This window comes from Grammomys surdaster, unplaced genomic scaffold (genome assembly GCF_004785775.1).
Source record: "Grammomys surdaster isolate TR1022 unplaced genomic scaffold, NIH_TR_1.0 147, whole genome shotgun sequence".
Classification (NCBI taxonomy): Eukaryota; Metazoa; Chordata; class Mammalia; order Rodentia; family Muridae; genus Grammomys; species Grammomys surdaster.
Genome location: NW_021604605.1, coordinates 2,403,615 through 2,430,718, shown reverse-complemented (window position 1 = coordinate 2,430,718; position 27,104 = coordinate 2,403,615). Strand labels below are relative to the sequence as shown.

At 39.1% G+C, this 27,104-nt stretch overlaps 1 protein-coding gene across 1 annotated transcript in view; it reads right to left on the bottom strand.

Moving 5' to 3' along the window:
• Frmd7 (FERM domain containing 7) overlaps positions 1-4,621 on the bottom strand; it is a 45,677-nt gene extending 41,056 nt beyond the window's left edge. The window contains exon 1 of the mRNA XM_028765024.1: positions 4,371-4,621. Coding sequence (XP_028620857.1) covers positions 4,371-4,427 — 57 coding nt within the window. The 5' untranslated portion in view covers positions 4,428-4,621. The remainder of the gene's footprint in view (positions 1-4,370) is intronic.
• Positions 4,622-27,104: the final 22,483 nt, after the last annotated feature.

Sequence of the window (27,104 nt, the reverse complement as noted above, 5' to 3'; positions counted from 1 at the left end):
CAGGTAGGGCCTCTCAGAGGACAGCCATGCTAGGCTCCCGTCTGTAAGCACAACATAGCATCAGTAATAGTGTCAGGCTTTGATGTCCCCTGGCCCCCATGAAATGGATCCCAAGTTTGAAGCAGCCATTGAACCACCTTTCCTTCAGTCTCTGCTCCATTTTTTGTCCATGCAGTTGTTTTAGACAGCTCTATCTTCTTTTTAACACCAACTACCAAGCTGACCTTTTCCTTCTGTGAAAGGACCATGTTCTGTTCTTTTTGACATATCGATCTTCATGTTTTCCTGATATCACCTCATTCTAGCTCCTACATTTTGCTCTTTTGGTTCCCTCCTACTCAACAATCTAAACAGCTTACCCTTTGGGGAAATTTCCTGAGTTTTTTCATTGTTAAGTCTGGGTTTTGACAGTTGTGATTCAGCTGAGACTCAGATAAGCTGCTCAAGGCTCCAAAGCGCATAAGTGTAGATGCCCATTTACCCCGCTTTATCAGCTTCAGATAAACATTCTCGATTTTCCATTGCTCCTCCCTCACAACAGCTCAAGGAACAAAGAGGATATATGTGACTGGCCTAAGATTACAGGCTTTGTAGCCTGAAATCCAGGTGCATTTTTATTATACCAGAGAACCCCTGTCACGGCAGTTAGGAAAACACAGTCTTGTAAATGTGGGACAAGAGATTATCCAATCCTCTAGTGACCAAATTACAAAAAAGTCTCTCATCAATATAAACTGAAAAAGAAAGTCCCGGACAAGCATCTATAAAGTAAATTCCACTACTGATTCAAACAAGTCACTGGGCAGTTCTTTGCTTTTCCATTTGGCTTAGCTAATGTTCAGTCTTGACACTGCCCACCCTTTGTCTTTGTTAGCAAATGAGACCTAGTGACCTTTATTGTGAGCTCCTGAGGGTATGAGCTGATTCACTGTGTGCTTTTCTGGGTAATCACTGGATGGCCAGCAAGATCACCTAGCAATCAGATAGATGTTAAGTGCAGACATTTTTCAACCTCCTGTTTTGAGTTTTTGTGTCTAGAAACTATCAAGCAGAATGAGTTCTGAAAATCCAGAAACAATAGCTCCTAAGAAGACAAGAAAGCAGCAGAGGGGTTGAGTGTGTAGACGTCAGACTAAACTGCATCGATTGTGGTCTTGGGATAACTATTTTATAAAGCTCTTCATCTAAAGCTAAAGGGAGCATCATCTCTAGTTACAAAGAAATTGAGGTACAGAGATACTCTTTCCCTCCTACTGGTGTACATGTGGGAAGTGTATTGGGGATTTGTAGTCAATATAAAAACCTCTAACAGTCTAGGCAAGTTTAGCTTTGGTCATATGCTTTCTTCATTCTCTGGTCCTTTTGTTAAAAAAGCGAAATCAAATTTCCACTAAAACTTGTAATCACTTTTTGAGCCATATGATATTTCTCTATATCTCCTCTGCCCACTCTCATTGTTATCCAAAAGGCCACCCTTGATCTTCTAAGGATATTAGCAGCAGCCCTAAGGATGCCAGAGTGTAACAATGATCAGTTTTAAGAAATATGTACGGGGACTTGAAAAGCAAGATGAGGTCCTTATTCTGTGTTCTTCCTAGGATCGTACTTTAGCAGTCACCTTCTGACAGTGCTGAAGTTCTCTGCCTTGCCCACACTTCCTTAACACTCTTTTAAAAGAATTACAGTGGATAAGATTGACTAACATTTTCAGATGCTTCATATATAAAATCAACACACATTGCCTTAGAGCAAAGAAACTTCAAACAAAAAGGATGTCTCTGGAGCCAGATGTTCTTCCTAAAAATCTAAGTAAAGTAATTAACAACTTAAAGACAGAATAGGGCAAATGCTCACTAATCACATCAACAATTTAACAAGATGAAAAAGAGTCACCCAGGCCAAGTTAATGTCCAGCTAGCACGGCTTAGGCTAGAATATTCCTTGCTGAAAAGGAATTTATGATATTCTCAATATCTCAAAATTTCAATAATCCTCAATAATCTCAAATTCTCAATAAATTCAAGATCTGGCTTGAATTTATTGGATAAACCTCTGTGGTAGCATTGGTTGCATACAAAACAGGACCTGGACTTATGAGATCCTCAATAATAATTTTTAACTAAATAACTATATTAATGAATTAATAAATGTCAATGATAGGGCTTTGGTGGCTACAGTTGCCTTACCAATCTGCTAAATATTATAACTATGTATCTGTTCCTTAGATCTTATTTTCTGACATCATTTGGCCTTCTCATGATTAATGAGGAGACCCCAGTGTACCTAATTCTATTGTAAATGGCGACCTTGGCATGTGAATTTATAATCAGTCTTTGACCTACGGTCCTTGTGGAGTTTTGACAAGTCAGATGTTGCTCTTATGCATCTGCAATGAAATCAGTAAACAACGTTCCAGTATGGTTCCCCTGACTTCTAGTGACTTCTTCCATGGGTAGAATAAATAGGACCCACTAATGGTTTGCAAAGTCCACAAATGTTCACTGTATGCTAAATTATATACCCTTCGGGAACAATACAAAATCATCTTTGTGAGCAATGTTTCAGGCCTTTGCAACTATTGTCTGATGAGTTTTCTGGATCCAGTTGCGGAAGGAAGAGTATGGGGGAGAGTTCCGGATTCAAAACCCTCACTCTGTACTTACACACTACACAATGATAGTGTACAAGCTATCCCATGGTCCTGCACCTCCCGCCATACTCTCACCATCACCATCATTATTTCTATGCGTACCATTGGTAAGAAGACACTGTCACGTTAAAATGGCCAGATGCTAAGTCAAGTTCTGTGCCCTCACAACAAAGATGCTTCTAGCACTGCAGCCTATGCCATTCCCACTCAGAAAGGCACCATGATTGCTATTCATAGTCAACCTTCCACTGAGTAAAAGGCATCAGAAGCTTTGACACCTGAATTGCTGGGTATCAAATCTGTTTCATTATCTTTCCGAGGAACACAATGTGTTGCAGCTGGAAAGAGACAATCTGACTTGAAGCCAAGTCAGGCTGGCTTCAAGCTGCTGGAATTGGCTCCTGGGGAGCACAGATTTCACCTCCCTACTCCCCATATAATTGGATCTGAATTAGAACTGCACATTCATGAAACTCTTCTGTCACTTTTTGTCAAAGATTTCTCGTTGAGTTACCTGAAGTATCTATTAAAAATTTAGCCTAAAGCAGTATCCTTTGAATACCCAGCTCAGTAATTTGGGTTCTGGAGCATTGGAGCAGTCCACCACCAGCTTGCAAATGGACAAATTACTCAAAAGATATTTTCCACCCCTCACATACACTTCCAAGAAAGAATAGGAAATGCCCCATAACTCTAATGGAATCCATTTGCTACAAGAACAAGTCATTCAGGTCCGTGGAACTAGAAATGCCTTTTGCACAGAAAACTGAAAGGAAGAGACAGCAAAATAGCAGCTGAAGCCAGCAAGTCATCACCAACAAAACATGATTCAAATCAAAATAAAATCCTCACTGGAAAAGTGGGTTACTCTCACACCCTGCATCACGGCTGAGATTAGAGTATTTTTCAGTTTATGTATAAAGGAAAAAAGAATACACAACATTTTTGTATGAATTTCATGGAAAATGAACTGTTTGTTCCTTGTTAGAAACTAATGTAAATGTCACAGGAAAGTGCAGTTTGGCTTCCAATAAAGCGAAAAGTAGAACGTTTCAAAATGCTCACGCATAAATCCTGACACCAAATTGCACATCTCTTAAGATTGTTGGAACTTTGAGCACTAGGTGATGTGCTTAATACATTTGTTCTTTCTTGAAGAGATGAGGTATAATTGTATGTCATCATCCTGTAGCTAGAAATTATATTAAGAACTCTGAAGTATAAGTGCTAAATCAAACTAAATCGTCTCTTATCCTTTCTCCTTTATTCGCGGCATTGCTTCCTGAAGTTCTCATTAGAGCTGTAACTGTGCTCCCTGTAACCCATAGATTTTTCTGAGGAAAGGAAACAGCTTTCCCCTCATTTCTCTCAGAACCTCAGGGAGTGAGACTCCAGATAAATAATTTCACCGAACAATGATGCCTTATTGGGTAGTAGAACTAAGGTGTTGTTGCCTTTTCACAAATATTTAGCACATTTTTCAAATCTGTTTTCAATGTCCCTGGAGAAAAAAAAAGAGCATGTTCTAGAAGAAAGGTTAATGGGAAAACATGAGCCACATTGTGACTTTAAATACAGACTCCTTTTCCAAATCTAAAAACCACAGTCCTCTTTCATTCGGTTCTAAAGAAGATATAACAGTGCTGGCTAATGGACTGTCCACAAATGACCATTATTGAATGAATAATAAAGGAATAATAGCGACGTGATTTCCACTTACATCAACCACAAAAATCTTCTGGGAATCATCCAAAAACTGCACTTTTAAATGGAGCATCCTCGGCGAGGCCGTTGGGCTGCGAGCAGATTCAGAATGGTGTGGGTGCTGTGACAGGAAGGGGGCTTTCTCCAAGAATCTGACTCTCAGCTGGATGCTGAGCACTTGTGTCCCCCAACCCCCAGCCAGGCATCCCTACTTTCATCGGGGCCCACTTCTGTTTGCTTGAAGTAAAGCACACCCAAGGGCGTTTGCACTGCTGAGTGCTGAGGATCAATAGCATCCGGGCAGCCTCCTCTTTGGTCCACGTGAAATCCAACTGGACTTTGAACGCACTGCCTTTCTGCAAAGAAAAAGAAAACAGAGAGGAAACAGTCACGGCTTTCTTTTCTTCAAAAGAGCGCAATTTGGAAACACTTGATTAAACTTGGAGAAGCTGAGAATAACCACCCTCCATATATATCAAATATACACTTTCAATTGTTATAAACATCCATAACTTAGAAAAGAAAAAAAAACATATAGACAAGAAAATACAGAAAGCTTCACTTCTACCCCTGACTGCTTTGTTCTATGCCACATACCCTTATCAATAATCAAATTGATCCGTTTCTTTTTCTTGTACTTGTTTTCCATCCAGTGCTTATACAAATACCGTGCAAGCCAATCCAAATGTATTTTCCCTATGTAGACAACAGGCTATTATTATGCTGTTCGCTCCTTGCCTTTCTTACCCTCATACTGCGAGTAGATCTCTGACAGCAGTACATAGAGAGCTTCCTCCTTTCTTCACACAGAGGCGTTTTGTATTGTGCAGACAAACCACAGTGTACTCAATTGCCCCGAAATCATTCTTTCTGCCTCAACAAGAATGAAATAATTACCGCCATTGTGACTGTGGATCTGACTTTCCACCAGATCTCCAGAAGTGGAGTTGCTGGTTGTTAATTTTACTCATCATCATTTCTTAAGTGTCCCTTCATAAAAGGGCTGCTATTGTTGTCACTCAAAATTCAACATGTTGAAGTAATGGCACCCAGTAAAAACATGAATAATTACAGAAATTTGGAGATGGTATTGGTCCTTAAATTCAAACAAGTTTCCTGACGTGAGTTTTCACCCAATCTGACTGGTGTCTACAGAGGAAAAGCAAATTCAGACCGAGACACAGAGAAAATAGACAATACACCAAGAATGTAAAGCTGTGGGGAGAAGACGGACACCTAGAAGAAGCCATGGGAAGTGGCCTTACAAGTCATGTAAACACATTGAGCTTAGACTTCTACGTCTGGTATTATGAGACAAGGAATCTGTTGTTTATGTCAGCCAGTTTATAGGGCTTTGTTCTGGAAACACAGCAAACAAGGCAGCACTCCTAAGATTGCAGTCCCTAGAGCCTCAGAGGAGAATGCCATAGTTCTTCCTCAAAAAAATGTGTAGTGTTCAAACAGGAAGGTGACAAGAAAAGAAGTCTCATTGTAGCCCTAAAGTTCAATTGGTTTACATTGTAATTTTTAAAGAGCGTTTCAATTCCTCTTAGGGCTGTAAACAATCTGCCCTTTAAAATATCTTGTCTATTATCTTTTCTCCTCTACTTCTGGGAACACATTTCTAAAGTTAAGAAGAGTGTGGCCCGGTTATAGAGCTCCTGGTCTAACACATGAACTTCTGGGTTTGATCCTTTGCACAGCAAAATAAATAAATGAGAAAATAAACAGACCAAAAGTACATTAACAAATAAAAACAGGAACATTTGGCATATGTCGTTGGCATCAATTACACTTTCACCCATGTGTCCTCTAGCCAGAAATTTTGCTTATGTTGCATGTCTCATGAGAAACTTTGTATTTTTGTGTAATTAATATATGAATAACTCAAGATGGTAGACTCCAACAAACCAGATAACCCAATTTAAAAATGGGGTACAGAGCTAAACAGAGAATCCTCAACAGAGGAATCTCAAATGGCTGAGAAGCACCTAAAGAACTGTTCAAAGTCCTTAGTGATCAGGAAAATGCAAATTAAAATGACCCTGAGATTCAACCTCACACCAGTCAGAACGGCTAAGATCAAACACTCAAAAGGCAGAACATGAGCTGATACAATCACTCTGGAAATCAGTCTGGTGGTTCCTCAGAAAATTAGACATAGTACTACCTGAGGACCCAGCTATACCACTCCTGGGTGTATACCCAAAAGATGCTCAACCATACCACAAGGACACGTGCTCTACTATGTTCATTGCAGCCTTATGCATAATGGCCAGAAACTAGAAACAACCTAGATGTACCTCAACCAAAGAATGAATAAAGAAAATGTGGTTTATTTGTATAATGGAATACTATTCAGCTATTAAAAATAACCACATTGTGAATTTTGAAGGCAAATGGATAGAACTAGACAATGTCATCCTGAGTGAGGTAACCCAGTCCTAAAAGGACATGCTTGCTATGTACTCATTAATAAGTGGATATTAGCCATAAAGCACAGAATGCCCAGGATACATCCCACAGACCCAAAGAAGTTAAACATGAAGGAAGACCCAATCAAGTATGCTTGACCCCACTTAGAAGATGGAAAAAATAGTCATAGAAGGCAGAGGGAGGAAGGGAAGTGGTTTGTAGAGTGGAAAGAAAGGGAAGTGGGTAGTGGGGCAGGATCTTATGTGAGGAGACAGGAGAGAGATCCAGAGCACCAGAAAAATGAATGGAAACCTGTAGCTGCCTGGGGTGGGTGGGGCAGGGAGCATCTCTAGGAAGTCTCAGAGACCTGAGATGGGGAGGCTCCCAGGAGTCATGTGGATGACCTTAGCTGAGATACCTATCAGTGGGAACATGGAGCCTGAACAGGCCACCCCCTATAGCCAGGCAGGACCCCCAGTGGAGGGATAAGGATACCAAAGTACCCTCAAAACTTTTGACACCAAATTTGTCCTGTCTAAAAGAAATGCAGGGACAACGAGGGAGCTGAGACTGAAGGATTGGCCAACCAATAACCTGCCCAACTTGAGACCCATCCCATGAGCAAGCACCAATCCCTGACATTATTAATGATACTCTGTTATGTTGGAGGACATATTATATTATTATGTTATGCCTCTGAGAGGACTCTGCCCAACAGTTGATTGAAACAGATAGCCAAAGCCAAACATTGGACAGAGGTCAGGACTCTTATGGAAGAGTTGGGGGAAGGACTGAAGGAACTCCACAGGAAGACCAACAGAGTCAACTAACCGGGAACTATGGGAGCTTTCAGAGACTGAGCCACCAACCAAAGAACACACATGGGCTGGACCTAAGCCCCTGATACATATGTAGCAGATGTGCAGCTTGGTCTTCATGTAGGCCTCCCAACTACTGGAGTGGAGACTCTCCCTAAAGCTGACTGTGGTATCTGTTCCCCAACAGGGCTGGCTGCCTTGTCTGGCCTCAGTGGGAAAGGATGCTCCTACTCTGGCAGAAAGTTGATGCACCAGGGTGGGGGGATACCCAGGAGGGTCCCACTTTCTCAGAGAAGAAGGGGAGGGAAGAGCGGATCTATGAGTGGGGTGGGGAAGAGTATTTGGGATCAAAATAAATAAATTAATAAAAATTTTTAAAAATTAACAATGTACAAAATTATCAATTATATAAAAATAGTCTCTGGATTTTATGATTGCATATTAGTGTGTGTGTGTGTGTGCGTGTGTGTGTGTAAGACATAGAGAACTATAGTGAGTGTGTGGAGGTCAGAGGACCAGTAGTGTGGGAATCAAACTTGGGTCACTGTGTATGGTGACAATCACTTTTATTCACTGAGCCACTTTACTGGCCTTAGCCTCTGGATCATGAGTAATAGTTTAAACAGCTTTCTTCACCTCAAAGTTTCATTTTGCTATTTTGCTATTTAAATGGTTTCCTTTTAACTTACTATTTGGGTTTTGCCCTGATGTATGGTATTAGGTATAAATTCAACTTAATCTTTTTCCAATCGACTACACAGTTTTTTTAGACATTATTAATAAGAATGTACATTTCTACTTCCATTAATTTGTAAAGTTGCATTTATCAAATACAAATACATAGAGAATTTTATTCTCTACCATCTGTGCACAACTATCACAGTTTAGCCTTTGAGGCTCTAAAGAATGTTTAATATCTAGTGAGGTTATGAGGTGCTCCATTACTTTCTTTTCCACAATTCTTTTGCTTTATTCTTCTTTACCTTGTCCAGTTTCAGGCAACAAGCATGGTATGTCATGTTAGATTTATAATTCTGCTTAAGGATGATTGGTATCTTGTTGACAGCGGTTGGCTGTGCTTTTCCGGTTGTTCTGTCTACTGTTTAAATCATTCTGTGTTGATCATTGTGTTGTCTGAGCACACATGTTGAGCTCACAGGAGGCAGTTCTCTCCTTCCATTGTAAGTTCAGGGAATTGAACTCAGGCCCCCAGGTTTTTAATCTGCTGAGCCATATTGCCAGCCACGTTGTGCCCTTCTTTCCTAAAATGTTGTTGTATCTAATACATATTTACATAAGTAAAGAAGAGGAAGGAATTAGTCTTCTCCAAGGATACCATTAGTATCCAGTTCCAATTAGTCTGCCCTAAAAACATACCAGTAAACACACTCGGCAGATTCTCTTTGTACATTCATTTGTACGTCTTGATTTTTTTTTTAAGAAAAAAAGAAGGTATGATTTAGGGGGTTACATAGGATAGAGATGGTATATTAATTAAAAATAAAATTATTATTGCACATCACACATAGGCATGCCATCTCTTGGTTGTGTTGTGACTTGACAGTCTTCTCTGTCATTATATCTTCTGATTAATAGTTGTTTGTATATGTGAAAGGAATTTAATTTGCCTATTCATGTTTGGGTTTGTAGTAGTTCTTCATCTGACCCATGTATTTTCAGGTCAAATACAATTCTATTATTTTAAGTAGAAATGTTTTATCTCTTCCTTTCTAACTCTTGTAACACTAGTTTGTTTTCCCCCCTTTTGTCTAATTGGTCTGGCCAATGTCCCAATGAGATGTTAACAACAATGACAATAGCAAGTCTCTTGTTTCCTCCTCCTGACTTGCATGAGAATTCTTTCAGTGCTTTCTCAGTAAGTAAAACAGTGGCTTTGGAAAGAGACATCTTCAAAAGTACATTTAGCCAGATTAGGCAAGAAGCCAAAGGCACTACCCTTTGTCTACAATGAACCGACTTATTCTATGTCACTAAATAAATAGGCTGGTAAAATTAGACCAATGAAATGTTGTCCTCTGATGGACAGGGTGCATACTTCTGTTAATATTTTGACAGCTCACAGCACAGTCTCCACAACAACTGTCACTGGAAAGGCAGCTGCAGGGCTGGTACCAAGCATAGTAGTTCTGCTGACTGAAAAGTCTATTTTGAATCTTAACCAGCAAAGTGACCTGGTCAGCTCCAAACCTCAGAGGTTCCTAACTGATAAAGATGCGATTCACATCACAGGTTTGTTAAGAGTACTGATAGAGATGTATGTTGCAGTGGCTGCATACAGAAGGCAACTCAAGAAATTTTTACTGAATAGATGAATGCCTAGCAAATATGATAGATGGTCTTTTGGGGCTGAAATTGAAGTGATCAGTAAAGAGTACATTACTTCTTCCCCTCATTCTCTGCCTGTGCTGATCCCTCTAGTTTTTACTGGAAAATTTTTGGGAATAAACTGTGATCCAAAACAGGAAACCCTTCTCAAGAAAACTTATTTCTTCTGCTTTAGAGTAAAAATCCAAAGTTGAGCTCCCCCTCGGAACCATGAGCCTGGCCAGTCTGTCCTTACTTAGTCTCTCCACATGCAGGGAGGTGGCGAGGGAGAGCTGGGCAGGCAGCCAGAAGAGGAGCTGAGGAGAGAGCGGCTGTGGATTCCCGCCTTAGCAAACTGAGTAGAATTAGTCTGTCAACACAGAGCTTATGATTATTATTGGAAAATAAACAAAAACTTCAGTAACAAAGAAAAATAAAACTGCTTAACAAAAAAAAAAAACCCTAATATCCCAAGAGTGATCTGCCATGCTATTTGAACAATTGAAGGTAAGAGCTGCTGCCAGAGTTAGGACATTTCTTGTCATTTCATCACTAGGACCTTATTCCTATGGGACTAAGGGTCACTAATTTTAGGATTCCATATTAAAGTGCTAATATTCATAAAGGCATTCAGTCATCATACTTATGGATTTAACAGAATATCAAAACTTTAAAGGTGTTTTTAGTGTTTATTTCATGGTTCATTTCATGTGCTACTCCCCAACAGCTTTTTTTCCTGGTCACAGAAAACACATTTGCTTTGGATTGGGCCTGGTGGTTGTATGTGTTACTTTTTAGACAAGGCAACTGATAGAAGGAAGCATTTATTTGATTTTATGTTACCAGAGGTATGAGAGTCTATCATGGTGAAGTATAGCAGAAGTGGCAGCCATAGTGGCTCGCATCCAGGTCACAAGCACAAAGCAGAGAGAGCAAAGGAAAAGTGGAGAGTGACTACAAACTTTCAAATTTTGAAGCTGCTGATGCACTTCCTCTGACAGGGTTCTACCTACCCAAAGTTTCACAACCTCCCCAAGGAGGGCCATCAACTGGAGATAAAGTACTCAAATAATCTGAACCCACGGAATCATTCCCATTCAAGACACCAGAGTGCTATATAACTATAATGCCAGAATTTGGGAAGCAGAGCAGATTACCAATTCAAAGCCAGACTAGCTTACATGTAAGCCTTGGAGATATATATATATATATATCTCCAAGAGTCTTGTTTGAGACAGAAAGACACATACACACACACGTATCACACACTCACACACACAAATATCTCTCTATCTGTCTTTCTATATGTATTTTATATATATATATATATATATATATATATATATATATATAATTCTTTCTCCTCCCCTCTCTGTATATATATATATGTTATTTCATGGACAGCCTGGCCTATAAACTAAATTACAGGCCAGGCCAGTTAGGACATCAGAGTAGGACCATGTCTCAAACAACAAAATAAAACAGGACTTGGACAATCACATCAGCAACAAAAGCCCTCAAAGAAAGGGTACAGGGGCAGCTCATTAGTAGACTGCTTACCCAGCTATCAAGCATGAGTGGCCCTGGGGTGAATCCTCAGCATGAAAATAAAAATAAACCAAGCAAAAAGGAAAATGTGAATGTAAAGAAGGAGTTCAGATATCTGAAATTAATTCAAGCAAGCTGAGATAACCTCCATTAATCCATAGACATACCCTACCCATAACACAGAAGAAAGCGTCACCAGGTAGAGGAGTCAAGGGTCAGGGACAATGGCCTCATTAAACTCTTCCCTCCTTGATTTCCTCTTAGTAAAGATCAATTGCCCAGTTCTTATCCATCAAAAGGAAGGAGGATCCTGCCCTCCAGGATTCTTGACTGTCTCTTTAAAAATCACTGTCAGCTCAGTGATAAACACCATGACCAAAGCAACTTGGGGAGAAATGTGTTTATTTCAGCTTTCAATTTACAGTCCATCATTGAGAGAAGCCAAGACAAACACTCAGGGCCAGAGATTGAAGCAGTAACCACAGACAAATTCTGTTTACTGTCTTGCTGCCAGGCTCATATTCAGCTACCTTTATTAGAGAGCCCAGGCAAGGCCACCTAGGGTTGGTTCTGCTCACAGTGGTCTGGGCTCTCAGCGATTGAGAAACGTCTCACAGATATGTCTGAAGGCCAATCTGATGGAATCAACTCATCAATCGGAGCTCTCTCTTCCAAGGCCGATCAAGCTGGTAACCAAGATTAGCTATTGTATGGTCAATTGTCTTAAAATGAGAGTGCTTAAGACTTCAAATACCTTTTCTACGAGTATATGGCTATTTCACTGATAGCAGTAGATTTGCTTAACTACTAATTTGCTTACACATACACCAAAAATTTCAGTGTGTCCAACTCATCCATAAACATATAAGTAACAAATAAGAGAAACATCCCAGCCACCCCCATCCTGGTTCTCGTTGCCTAGGCTACCCATATTCCTTTCTAGCACAAATTCTTTTTCTTCCTTACTTACATGAAGCTTCTGCTTGCTGACTCACTATATCTTTCTATAAGTTCTTTCATCATCAAGACAAAGAGCACGGATTCAAAGGGGGTCTTCCCTCTTGCATCCACACACCTTACAACATATACACGTTACATTTAAAACCTTTATACAAACTTACATGCTTTACGAGTAATATATATGCACCAATGTCATGTTTTATCATGAGCACCAATGACCTGTGCTCTTTCAATCTTTGTACTTCTTCAGGAAGGTCGTGTGTTCCACTCCTGGACCTTTGCTATGTCTATGGAAGTATCTGCAGAGAGCATGACTGAAGAGGCTGTAAGTCTTTCTACCATTCCCTTCTATTGGAACCAATCAGACTTAATCTATTATTACTTTCTGGTACCAAACATGGACCCTACGTTCTTGAATACACTAGTCAGATATTCTACAATGGAGTCATATCCTGTATATTTAGATGTCTGACACAAAATGCTTGAATTGATGTAATAATTATACAAATTGTGCATAATATGTTCTGTGTGGTATTTCCATATATGTATATATTGAGTATTGTTTCTCATAGCCATATCATCTTTGTGTCAGGAACCTTCAAACTCAGTCCATCTAGTTCCTCATAAAATGTGTAATGCACCATAGTAAAATATTCATCCATCTGTGCTATAGAACACAGCCTTTTCAAGTATGGCTCATGACACCTCAAGGATCATATAGCTAAATGTTGAAGCTGTGGAAAATGTAGCACTCATGTCATATTGCATTGCTGTACTGTGGTTCTTAACACACATGTGGACTTGGCTCAGTGCTAACAAGTGCATGAAACACCTCAGCTCAGACTACAGTATATCATGAATTACAATGTTTAAAATGTTTAAAATCTTTTAATTATGATTATTTATTAAGGAGAGAGGACATATGTATGTGTGGCATACATGTAGAGATTAGAGCACAATTTGCTTTATCTGCTGAGCTATCTTGTTGGCCCTGTAATATTTCTTCTAAATATATTTTAAATTTGTTATTAGTGTGTGTTTGTACATGATATATGTGTATGGGCCATATGTCATGATATTGATGTGGACCACATGCTTATGACAGCAGTGTGGAGGTAAGAGGACAATTTTATTCTCTGCATTTTTCTCTCCTGTATTTCCAAGAGTTCTAGGGATGGATCAGATGCTCAGATTGTGTGAAGAACACTTCCGATAACTGAGCTATCTCACTGAGCCAATTTTATTGTTTTTATTATACTGTACACATAAAACTTCTGCTCTTATTGTTTAATTTTCTCATAATGATTTAATAGTAAACTTTAATACTTTCATTCTATCATTACTCAGTATACAAGTATCAAATTAGCATACATTTGGACTATTATATTAAAATATTATATTTGAATGTTTAATGTCATTGCTGTTTTGTCTGATGACTTGAGTTTGAAAAAATTTAAGAGAAATTTGGCTTGGGGTTCAGACAGAATTTCCAAAAGACCCTGAAATGGTCTTGAGCATTCTTTTTCAAAATTGTAATATATATTTATGCAAAGCAGCATTCTCAGCATTGCTGATTATAAATCCAAAATGTCAATCAACTCTAAAAGATATGGAATATGTTCTATATCTGAATTATCAATTATCATCCAATATTTAATTATTTACATAAAGTTAAACAAGTACATTTATGTCATTTGCTTTCATGTTTAACAGAATAAGTAAAAGTTATATGTATATGTGTGAGGTTAATCTTCATTGTCAGCGTGGCTAAGTTTGAAATGATCCAGGTAGCATGTTTCTTGGTACATCTGTGCATATATTTCTGAGCATAAACTGAAGAGGGGACACAAACACCCAGACTGGGATCTCAGACTAAATAAAAAGGTATTTCTTGTGTTTCCTGAGTGGGAATGAAAGGTGGTATCCCCACCCCCTATCCCCTCCCCCCTCCCCTAACAATGGACTGCATGCCCTCAAACCAGGAACCAAAATAAACCCTTCCTAAAGTCATCCTTAACAAGCATTTGGTCCCAACTATAAGAGTAGTAACTAAGACAGGAGGAAAGAATTGCTTTAAAATAAATATCTTTATGGTTTATTGACATCAAATGTTTGGGTGGCATATTTATTTTATATACCTGGGGTCACATAAGAATTACTCAGGCAAAAAGAGGGTATGAGTAGAAAAAAATAAGAAACTAAAACTTAACAAGCCTGCCTAACTGCTCTCTTCTGCACTTTACACAGCATCCCTCTATCCCTCTTCTCCCTGCCCTTTTTAGTTTCTAATCACAATTCTGCATTTCCATGTTTTGTGTGTGGGGGGGGGGAGTTAGGTTCTCACACTCTAGCCCTGGTGATCTAGCATTCATAGTGTCACTCACCTGGCCTACAACATTTGGTGATCCTGCTGACACTGCCTCCCGCGTGCTGGCATCACAATCATGTACAACACACCCAGTGAACTTCACTTATTTATTAAAGCTTACACACACACACACACACACACACAGTGGATGTGCCCCATCTGTCTTTCTGTGTGTGTCTTATTTCACTTAACACAATTGCCTTCAGCTACATCCACTTTCCCCCAAATAACAGGACTTTTGTAGCAAAATAAATCTCCGTTGTGTATATGTACCACATTTTCCTTACCCTCCGTTGGCTGGTGGACACCTCAACTATTTCCACATGTTAACTTCTGTGAATAAGTGTAGAAGCATATATGACGTTTTAAAACATGTTATATTTATTCTTCTTGGATGTATATTCAGAAGTCAGATAGCTAGATCATGTGGCAAATCTAGTGACTCTACCCTTTGTTTCTCAGAGCTAAGAAGTTTAAGATCATAAAATGTTTATAAGATACATACAATATATAATAAGTTTGAAGGCCATCAAGATAGCTCAGAGTGTAAAAGTACTTTCTGTCAAGTCTGAACACCTAAGTTCAATTACCTGGATGCACATGGTGGAAGGGGAAAACTTAATAATCCCCTGTTCTACACTTACTCCAATTCCATAAACCCAGCATAGACCTACAAAGGTGTTCTAAGAAAGCCTGGCAAGAAACAAAATCTTGAAACAACTTGAAAACAAACCATAGTTTCCCTTGCACACAGAGCCACCATCACAGGAAGTCTTTATCATAGGTACAACATGTTTGAATACAACCTCTGACCAACACCTGGCTTTAACTAAGCTATAAATGCCCAGCCGTGATCCTTAATGATTTAGCATAGTCACTCTAGTTGAGCTACTGACCAATCAAGCAAAACCAAACTAAATAGTAGCCCCCATTGGTGGAAGAGTCAGGATCCAGAAGTGCTATATTACTTGAAACATATAACACTCAACAAAAAAATTATGACAGATTCACACAAAAAGAAGGTACAACTTAGGGAGATGAGGAGAATCAGTCAACAGTAACTTTTCTTGAGTATTTCCAGATGTTAAATTTAATAGAGAAGTCTTGGAGGCAAACGTCATGAATATGCTTTAAAAAGCTAAGAAACATTGACGTGTAAAGAAGTAAAAGGCAGTTTGATGAAAATGACAGAAAAAAACAGCGACTCTCACACACATATGTCATACACAAAAAAAGATACCCTATGAATCTGAAAATTGGTAAATAATAGAATAAAGGAATTCATGCTGATGATTTAAATGAAGAAACCAACCAATGAATTTGAAAATAGTACAGAGAATATCTAGCTTGAAGAACAGTGAAAATATAAATGAAGAAAAGTTAACAGAGCCCTATGGCTGCACAACCAGTAAATCTAGTACAGTATTGTTGTGCTTCTAACTTGTGTAGCTGTATGGAAAGCAGGGTGACAGAGGAGGAGACAGGCAAAGGAGGAATGTCTGAGAAAAACTTCATATTCTATGAAATTGTGACTATGAAAATAGATGATAATAAGTTAAGTTAGCTAATGTAAACTCTAGAAAGGGAGTTAAGAAAACACTGAAAAGAAGTAGTTAAAAGTAAATTAACAGAGGAATAACAATTATACAGTTAAATAGGTCTAGCAACACACACATAAATACAACGAGAAAAATAAAAAACTGACAAAGTGGCAGACATAAATTCAACCCTATCAATAAGTCTATTAAATGATGGGACATAAACACTACCACTAAAGGTCAAAATCATCAAACTAGATAAGCAGGAGACACATACCTCAGGGGTTAAACACATTCATTGGATGAAAGTGTGTCACATGATGAGTCATATATCCCATGTACCGATCAACCATTTAAGAAAGACATTGGGTGTACTAACACAGGAGAAAATGGTTTTGAGATAATAGATGTTTCTTGGGCCAAAAAGAGAACACATATATGACAAAAGTCCCACACCCTTAGAAGGATAAAATAATTGTAATAACATTTGTAATCAACAGTAGAACCCCAGAGAACATGAACCAAAACATGACAGAATGAAATGAGCAATAGTTGAATCATTTAAAATAGTTGGACATTTTAATATCCCACTTCCAATAACTTACAAAAAGGAAGCAAGAATGTATAGACTTGTATATCACTGTTAACCAAGTTGGCCTGCCCTTATTCGTTTTTCCACCCAGTGATTACAGAAAACATGTTTTAAAAATTAGATACAAAACATTTTCTGGCTGTACTGAGCCATGCAAGAAGTCACAATAAAAATGAAAGGACTCAAGTCACTTATTACCTTATATGACCTTAACTAAATCAAAGATTTATATCAGAAAGTTGCCTAAAAATATCCAAGTTTTGAAAATTGAACAAGATACTTCTAAATAACATTGGTGTCAAAGCAAGATTTAAAAGTACAGCTCGACACAGTCTTACTGTGTAGCCTTGGCTGGCCTGGAATTCACTATGCAGACTAGGCTGACCTTGTACTCTCAGAGACCAGCCTGCCTCTGCTTTTGCTTATTTGTTTCCTGTACTGTGGGTTTGTTTTTGGTTTATTGTTGTTGCTTTGGTTTTTGTTTTGTGTTGAGGCAGAGTTATATATTCCAAGCAGCCCTTTAACTTACTATGTAGCCGCTGGTGGACTTTGAACTCTAAATCTTCCTGCCCTGATTTAAAATTTTCATCAGAGACTCAATATCTTCCCATAAAGAAAAGCCCAGTCCAGGGTGGTTTTTTGGAAAATTCTAACACTCAGGGATGAAACGAAACCAATCCTTCACAAACACCTTCAGAAAACAGTGTATGGACCATTTCATCAACTCTTCCCAGTGGAAAGCTGGGAATAGTGATGAACACAGGTATTCCCATTGCTCTGTTGACAGAGAGGCAGGAGAATCAGTTCTAGGCCATCCTAGGTTGCAGAATGTTTTGAGATCTAACCTCAGTCTTAAAGAATGAAGGAAGAGGAAGAGAAGAAAATGAATGAAGGGGTAGAGAGGAGGAGGAAGCTACTAGATGAAGAAAAAATAAACAAATCAGTGTCACTACAGAGGGTGAAAAAATCACAGAACAATATCTTTCTGAAGGAGAACAAACAGAAAGCAACAATGTATGAAGCAGCTTATGCAACCTGACTGAGTGTTATTTATCCAAGGAACGCAACATTGGTTTAACATTTAAACTCAATTAATGTGATGCATGTGGCTGGCAGAATAATGGATCTCCAATATATTCATGCTCTAATTCACAAAAACTATGAATACGTGACAGTACATGGCCAAGGGAAATTAAGGTTATAAGTGGTATTAAAATTGCTAATCAGCTAACCACACTAGTGAGATTTCACTGGATTATATAGGTATGCCCAATGTAACCAAAAGAATCCTTAGAAATGAAAAAAGGGTGAGGCCAGAGGAAGAAATAGTCAGGGTTATGTACCATAACAAAAATTGGATCTGCCATTGATAGCTTTCAGAATAGAGAGTTGTAAACTAAATTTTACAGATGGCCATGAAGAGATCCAATGGCATGGAATGAATTCTCCTACAGAGCCTATAAAAAGGAGCACAGCTCTGCGCATGTGCTAGCTTTTACCCCAGTAACAAGAAGTCTGTTTTATACAGAAACATTTTATCATTACTATGAGATCTGAGATGATGATTTGTAGTTTTAAAATCTTTAATTTGAGTCATTTGTGCTACATAGATGGTATTGCACAGCTGTTTGTGGATCTACCCAGGCATACAATCATTCTCCACCCTCAAAATGGCTTCCAAGAATTCTTATAAAAGGAGAAACTCTTAGCATAAGGTGGAGGATATTGGAACTCAAGGCAGGATACTGAGGTAGATGTCTTTGGAGTTAGAGATTCACTAGAAGAAATATTATTAACACCATGGAAAGACAGCAGGGTAGAGACCCCATGGGTGCTCAGGCACCCTGTAGAGAGTGGGAGTCTCTTTTTTATACATTTTAGAGGGAGGAAAGCAGTCCCATGCTAGGCACTTGCTGAGCAGTCAATGGTACACACTGGTAATCAGGCTATCTCTAATTCCCAGGGAGCTGGGGAGTGAAGAGGACTTTACATTTAGAGGAATAAATGTGTGACCTTTAGGGTGTTGGGGGAAGGGGACAAGGGACTTGTTTAGTTAATGTGTATCTATCATAGGTTTGCTATGTCATCACTAACTACTGATCGCTTGGAATCTGCTAAACCAGGCCTGTCTGGAAAATCAGCTAGCATGGTAGCTTAAAAAAAAAAGATAGTATCACTTCAAAAAGATCTTTAAGAGATCATCTTGCAAGAAAGGATCCAAGATGAACTTGGGAAGCACAATAGTTCTTGATAATTCTACGCAATCAAAACCACTGCTGGCTCAAACTATATAGGACATAGAAATTATTATATGGAAAAGAGGCTGTCTGAGCACCAAACATGAACGTGCAGGAGGTATCCAAATGTGGCTAAAATAATAACCTGGAAATATGCAGTGCCTTTCACAGACAGCAAAGGGTGACGAGGAAGGAGCATGAAACCCAGAATGCACAGTGGCTGGTGGTCAGCGGGGAGGATAAAGTTACTACCCTTGTAATTTCTAAATCTTGAAAATGAACAGAATTTGGTTCCCTTGATTTTAAAATTGCTTGGAAAAATGATGCCTTGATTTAATTTTACTCTCTTCCTTTGCGAAAAGGAATACATAGCCCCATTATTCCTGATAATCTTCATAGTTTGGGAGTCAGTGAAAGTCTGTTAACTTTCAGAGCTTTGCTAGCTAGAGATGTATCATGCCCTAAAAGAGATTATACCCAGTGCCTCATCTGCACTTGATTTGAATGAAGAAACTTCAGATTTTGGAACTGGTAAACTTTGGATAATACTGATTCTTTTTAGATACTGCTATAATTGAATGAGACAGTTGGGACCTATAGATGGAATGGATGCATTTCCTATGGGAGACAAGCCTTTGAGAGCATACTGTAGGGCTGGAAAGGTGGCTCAGAGGTTAAGAGCACTGACTGCTCTTCTAGAAGTGCAGAGTTCAATTCCCGGCAACCACATGGTAGCTCACAACCATCTGTAATGGGATCTGATGTCCTCTTCTGCTGTCTGAAGAAAGCAACAGTGTACTCACATACAAACTCAGGTCACAGCAGATGCTGGCAAGGATGTGGAGAAAGAGGAACACTCCTCCATTATTGGTGGGATTGCAAGCTGGTACAACCACTCTGGAAATCAGTCTGGTGGTTCCTCAGAAAATTGAACATAGTATTACCTGAGGACCCAGATATACCACTCCTGGGCATATACCTAGAAGATGTTCCAACATATAATAAGGACACATGTTCCACTATGTTCATAGCAGCCTTATTTTAATAGCCAGAAGCTTTAAAGAACCCAGATGTCTCTCAACAGAGGAATGAATACAGAAAATGTGGTACATTTACACAATGAAATACTACTCAGCTATTAAAAACAATGACATCATGAAAATTGCAGGCAAATGGATGGAACTAGAAAATATCATCCTACGTGAAGCAACCCAATCACAAAAGAAGACACATGGTATGTACTCACTGATAAGTGGAAATTAGCCCACATCCTCAGAATACCCAAGATACAATTCGCAAACCACATGAAGCTCAAGAAGAAGAAAGACCAAAGTGTGGGTGCTTTACTCCTTCTTAGAAAGGGGAATAAAATACTCATGAGAGCTAATACCGAGACAAATTGTGAAAAGACAGAAGGAAAGGCCATCCCATATACAGTCACCAAACCCAGACACTATTGCAGATGTCAAAAAGTGCATGCTGACAGGAGCCTGATATACATTTCTCCTGAGAGACTCAGCCAGAGCCTGACATATACAGAGGTGGATGCTCACAGCCAACCATTGGACTGAGCACAGGGTCCCCAATGGAGGAATTAAAGAAAGGACTGAAGGATCTGAAGGGGTTTGCAACCCCATAGGAAGAACAACACTATCAACCAACCAGACACTGCAGAGCTCCCAGGAACTAAACCACCAACCAAAGAACACACATGGAGGGACCCATGGCTCCAGCTGCATATGTAGCAGAGGATAGCCTTGTCAGGCATCAACGGGAGGAGAGGACCTTGGTCCAGTGAATGCTGGATCCCCCAATGTAGGGGAATTCAAGGGCAAGGAGGTGGGAATGGGTTGGTGGAAGAACACCCTCCTAGAAGCAGGTGGGGGATGTGATAGGAGTGTTTCAAGGGAGGGGAACCAGGAAAGGGGATAACATTTGAAATGTAAAGAAAGAAAATGTTGAATAAAAAAGAAAAATGTCACAATATTTTATTAGCAATTATTTATGTTTAATGTATAATAAAGTTTGTGATTTTTTTTTTTACATATGAGATTGTAGAAATGTGCTGTTTTACTATATGAGTTCAGGCAGTAATACACTAAATGGCTACAAATAAAAGAGGATCATTGTAAAAAAAAAAACAAATACATCTAAAAAGAAAAAGGAGAGCATGCTGTAAAGAGCACAGCTATGTTCTCATCAGAGTGTCCATCCTCTCATCCGTATGACTTAAGAATATGCTACAAGTCAAGAGAAAATCAAATCTGCAGATGTAATTACAAGTGATGGTCGGCATATCTTAAAATATAGGCATGATATATTATTCAGGTTGGTCCACTATAGTCATAAGCATCCTTAAAAGGAAAAGGAAGACAGAAAGAAAAATGAGCCAGAAAGATGCTATGTGAGAGAGCTGTACCTCCCGTTGCTGGCTCTGAAGATGAAGGATGAAGAATATTACAAACCGAGGGATGCAGGTGTGCCCCAGAAGGTTTCAAAGGCAAAGCCTTGGAAAGGATAACAACCTTGGTGACACCATGGTTATAGTCTAATGAGACCTATGTTGGGCACCTAAGGTGCAGAATTGGAACACAATTAACTTGTTCTGTTTCAAGGCACTAGGTTTATGGTTAGTTGTTGCAGCAGCAATAGAGAACAACGTGAGAGAGTAGAAAATTCTACTTATAATTCTAGCTTGTTGCTTTATTCCTAACCATAAAGAAAAAAAGCAGTGAGTACTTTAGGATTACTGGAGAGTGGAGATGGATCAGTGGGTAAGAGCACTTGTTGCTTTTGCGGACGACCAGGGTTCCAGTCTCACCAACAAAGCGGTTCATAAGCATCCATAATTCTAGTAAATCCAGTCCTAGCAAATCTAGATGCCCATTCAGATCCTCAACAGGAGCCAGGCACATGCATGGTACATAGAGATACAGGCAAACAAAATACTCAGATACATAAAATTAAAATATACAAACCTAAAAAGTTTAAAAAGATTATTATTAAGTGTGTTTTAATAAATACCTTGACTCAAGATGAGAAACATCTTTTGGCTTTTGATTACATCGATATTATTATCATGGATGAGAAATGGATTCTTCTGTAACTTGAGAGTAACTGTGTTACCTTGATTTGCAAAGTCAGGAACAAGACAAAAGCATCTCCTCTTCATTTCTATTCAACATTGCGCTTGAGGCTCTAGCTGGCATAATGAGGGAAAATTAAGAGAAAAGGAAGAGGGCTCTGTGTACGTATATGTGTAATAGAATCCAGACTGAAAAGATGCACAGATGGCAGTTGTCCACATTAAGTCCTTGAGGATTCAAGAATAAAACAAGACTAAGAAGTTCAACTAATTTGCAGGATCATAGGACATCATGTAAAAATGAATTCCGTTTTCATAAACCAACAGTGAAAAATAAAATTAAGAATACAAATCAATGCAAATTAGTAATGATACATGGACATACGCTTAACAATTGTCTTCTTTCTACACTCAGATTACAGATGAGTAGTTTTTGTTTATAGGCTAGCATTTTTTAAGACTTGTACAGAAGTGTAGTAGTTTGAATAAAAATGTCCTCCATAGGTTGTAGCATTGGAACACATGGGATCCATGTATGTGGCAGTGTTTGGGGAGTTTTAGGGGTATGGCCTTGCTGGAGGAAGTACATCATTGGGGCAGGCTTTGAGGAAGGGAAAAAAAGGCCCCAGATAGGGAAAAGCTGAACGACACTTGTAGATAAGTGGAGTGATATCGTGTGTCTGTGAATTAGAAGGTGCAGCATTGCATCTATGAATTGATATTTGTGTTCAATGCAGTATCTATCAAAATCCTGGCCAAACTTTCCTAAAAATAAATAAGATGAACCAGCAATTTCTATTTAAATGCAAAAAATTAGGGTAGTGTCATGCCTACCATTCCAGTACTTCGGAGGTGAGGCAGAAACACCAAGAGGTCAAGGTAGGCCGAGCTACGTGAGGCCCTATCTCAAAAAGAACAAGTGCTTTTCATACCACTTTTTTAAAAAAAGCACTTGGGAGGTTGACACAGGAAAACAGGAGTTCAAGGCTTGAAGCCCCTTGTCAAACAGGCAAGACTTAAAATACTTTTAGACATTATTTTTTTAGGTTTTTAAATTTTTTTTTCAATTTCATGTAATCGTTTATTTTCTTTTTTTACACTCCAGATTTTATCCCCTTCCCGGTCCACCCTCTGACTGTTCCACATCTCATACCTTCTCCCCACCCCCTGTCCCCAGGAGGATGCCCCACCCCATCCCACCCCCCACCCCCCAGACCTCTAAACTTCCTGGGTGTCTCCAGTCTCCTGAGAGTTAGGTGCCTCTTCTCTGACTGAACCCAGACCCAACAGTCCTCTTCTGTATATGTGTTGGGGGCCTCATATCATGTAGTGTGTGCTGCCTGGTTGGTGGACCAGTGTCTGAGAGATCTCAGGGTCCAGATTGATTGAGACTGCTGGTCTTCCTATGGGGTTGTCCTCCTCCTCAGCTTCTTCCAGCTTTTCCCTAATTCAACCACAGGGGCCACCAGCTTCTGTCCATTGGTTGAGGGCAACTATCTGCATCTGACTCTTACAGCTGTTTGTTGGGTCTTTTGGAAGGCAATCATGATAGGTCCCTTTATGTGAGCACTCCATAGCCTCAGTAATAGTGTCAGGCCTTGGGACTTACCCTTGAGCTGGATCCCACTTTGGGCCTGTCGCTGGACCTTCTTTTCCTCAGGCTCCTCTCCATTTCCATCCCTGCAGTTCTTTCAGACAGGGACAATCATGGGTCAGAGTTTTGACTATGGGATGACAACCCCCTCCCTCACTTGATGCCTCGTCTTTCTGTTGGAGGTGGACTCTACAAGTTTGCTCTCCCCACTGTCAGGCATTTCATCTAAGCTCCCTCCCTTTGAGTCCTGAGAGTCTCTCATCTCCCAGGTTTCTGGTACATTCTAGAGGGTTCCTCCAACCTCCTAACTCCTGAGGTTGCCTGTTTCCATTCTTTCTGTTGACCCTCAGCGCTTCAGTCCTTTTCCCCTACCCAATACCAGTTCATGTTCCCCTCTTCACCTAAATATTTTTTCTTGAAAGAATAATGTTCCAGGACTTATATTATCAGATTACAGAACTTATTATAATTGTAGATTAATTAAGAAAAAATTAGAAAGTTTCTATCTATGAATTAATGGAAGCAGATGGAGAATTTAAAAAAAAATACATGAATGACCAATTTCATTATTTATCTTTGGGCAAAGCAACAAAACAATTCAGTAAGCAATGGCAATCATCATTTTTTAACAAACAGGGTGAAATATTAAACATTCAGAAAGAAAACACACCTTTAGCTTTATTTAAAAGCATATGTGCTAATTAGTACCTTAAGAAAAATATTCTCGATTTGGAACATCAAAAATTAGTATAGGTGATTATAGGTCACAAAATATGAATTACTAAAGCAGATTGTGTTAATCTTAATATAGTTTGAAATTTTATTCAAATGTGCCATCAAAAAGATCAAATAGAGTGAGAAGATTCTAGGAGAAAATATTTTCTGTACCTATACCTCACAAAGGACTCAGATGCAGAATATATAAAGAGCTCTTGGAATGAAAAAAAAATAGAAAAACAACCTAATAAAATATAGGTCAAATGCACACATGTACTTTACAATGAATATAAAGATGACCAATGAGGACATGAGGAAATGTCCAACATAGTCCAATAAATATGATAGTTCAAATCCTGTAGAATAGGTAAAATTGTAAATACACTTTCAAGGGATTAAGGATGCGAAGCACCTGGAAGTATCACAGGTGTTTCACACAACACACACACACCAGAATGTTAAATGATATGACCACTTTAATACTTTGATACTTTGATACTTTTAAACACTGAACAACAGTCCATTGTTTAAATATATCTCAGTTAATTCATCTTTGCCTGCTCAAGAAGAACAGGGAAGCTTTCAAGTTTAGACTGGTGTAAATGAGGTAGCTGCAAATGTTTGTGGTGTGTGTGTATGTGTATGTGTGTGTGTGTATATACATACATTTACAATGCCCTTGGATAGTAGCAACAAGTGGGATGGTGGAATCCTAAGAGAAGGATTTGTTTTCTTTGCTAAGAAACTGACAAGCTGTTCACCAGTGTTGTTGTTTTTGTTGTTTTGTTTGTTTTGTTGTCATTGTTGTTGTTATTTTGCTTTTAACCAGCAGTACTTGGGACTCTTTTAGGAAGTCTGTCCTTGAGTGATAAGAACCCCTTTCTTGAAAGCACAGGAAACCAGAAGATCAAGGAGAGTTTAAGTCCCTTGAGGAAAGTCCTTAGCCAATCCTGCAGGAATAGTGAAGCCTCCATGTGTAATTTACTCTCGTGTGTAATTTACATATGTCAGCATCCTTGAAGGATACAGAGGAGGCTGGGACTTAACTAGAAAATCCCACACTTTCCTTTCTCCTCCTGTCCATGACCTTACCTACTGTATTCATGCCCTTACGTAGTTCTTTCAGGAACATCTGATACATGTACACTTAAATCTTGATCTCAGGATCTGCTTATAGTGGGACATCCAGGCTAACATATGATGGCTACCCACGTACCTCACATATTGTTTTCAAGATAAGTCATGAAAGTAGAAGCTGTGATCCTTGGCTAAATCTTGGACTCTCCAGTGACCTTTCTCCTGCTTCCTGCTTGAAGGGTGGGGTCTTCATACTACTAACTTTCAAGACACATGTGGAACCACTTAGCTCAAAGTGAATCTCTCTGCTCCCACTGAGAGTTGAAAGATCTTCCACTGCTTCAACCTCTGTCTGTGCTGGCACCACTAATCCTAGGGACACTGAGAATCATCCTGCTGTTACACTGAACTCTTTGTAGTCAAGAACACTGAATATGGCATTATATTTCCTCTACACTACAGTCTCAAGGCACAGGAATTCTTATGATTCCATTTTACTAGTGAGGAAATAGACATGGAGATAAAGTACCAGTAAGTGGTGGGGCTGAAATTTTTAGTTGGGATCATACGTGCAGGACTCCACTGAGTAAGTCTGGCTTCTGCACTCTGTTATCTTCCCTTTTTACCTACTACTCAGGAATTCTGCAAGCCCAGTCTTCTTCTCTCATCCCCCACTGTGTGAATCTGAATAACATCACTGAACACATGTCCCTGCTCAAGTCCCCGACTTTGTGCAGAAATGCTGAGATCATCCTTGATCATTCCTTTTGTCTTTTTATTAGTATAAGTTAATTGTACAAACTAATGATTTTCATGATGATGTTTTACACATACATATAGTACCCTTGACTCCTGACTTTCATTCCCCTTCCTGTTCCCTAATAACCCTCCTTCTACTTTTCTGTCTTTTAAACTATTATTTATTTTAGTTTCTGAGATTATAATATAAATATGCCATTTCAACTTAGAAGATACTCAAGTTGGAGAAAGTCCAATAAAGAAATGAGTAAAATCTAACACAGAGCTCAATAACTTAGCTTCATCTTTTGACTCTTACAAACCATTCATGTTGTTGGGTGTTATATAGATGCTTTAATTGTTTACTCTAAGCATGGGTCAGCGTTAAGGGGAGACTTTTGTCTACTACTATAAGATAAATAAAATGTCTAACTTCCTCTTTATAAAATGTCTAACTTCCTCTCCCCAGAAAAACCAATGTCACATCTTCTCCATCACACGTGGATCCTAGCCTCGAATCTAATTTTGTGTGTGCAACTCGGAGTTCCCTCGCAGAAATCAAGAATTATAAAGATGCCATTGGGAGGAAGCTGTCTTGTGGGATGAAGGATACTAGAGCATAGGTAATATAAAAGTAGACAGGGAGAATACTGGGAGTGGATAGCAAGGAGGACATGGACAAAGAGGAGAGACCAGCAAGCTGGGAAAGGGCTAAGCAAAATGAAAGGGATATGAAAA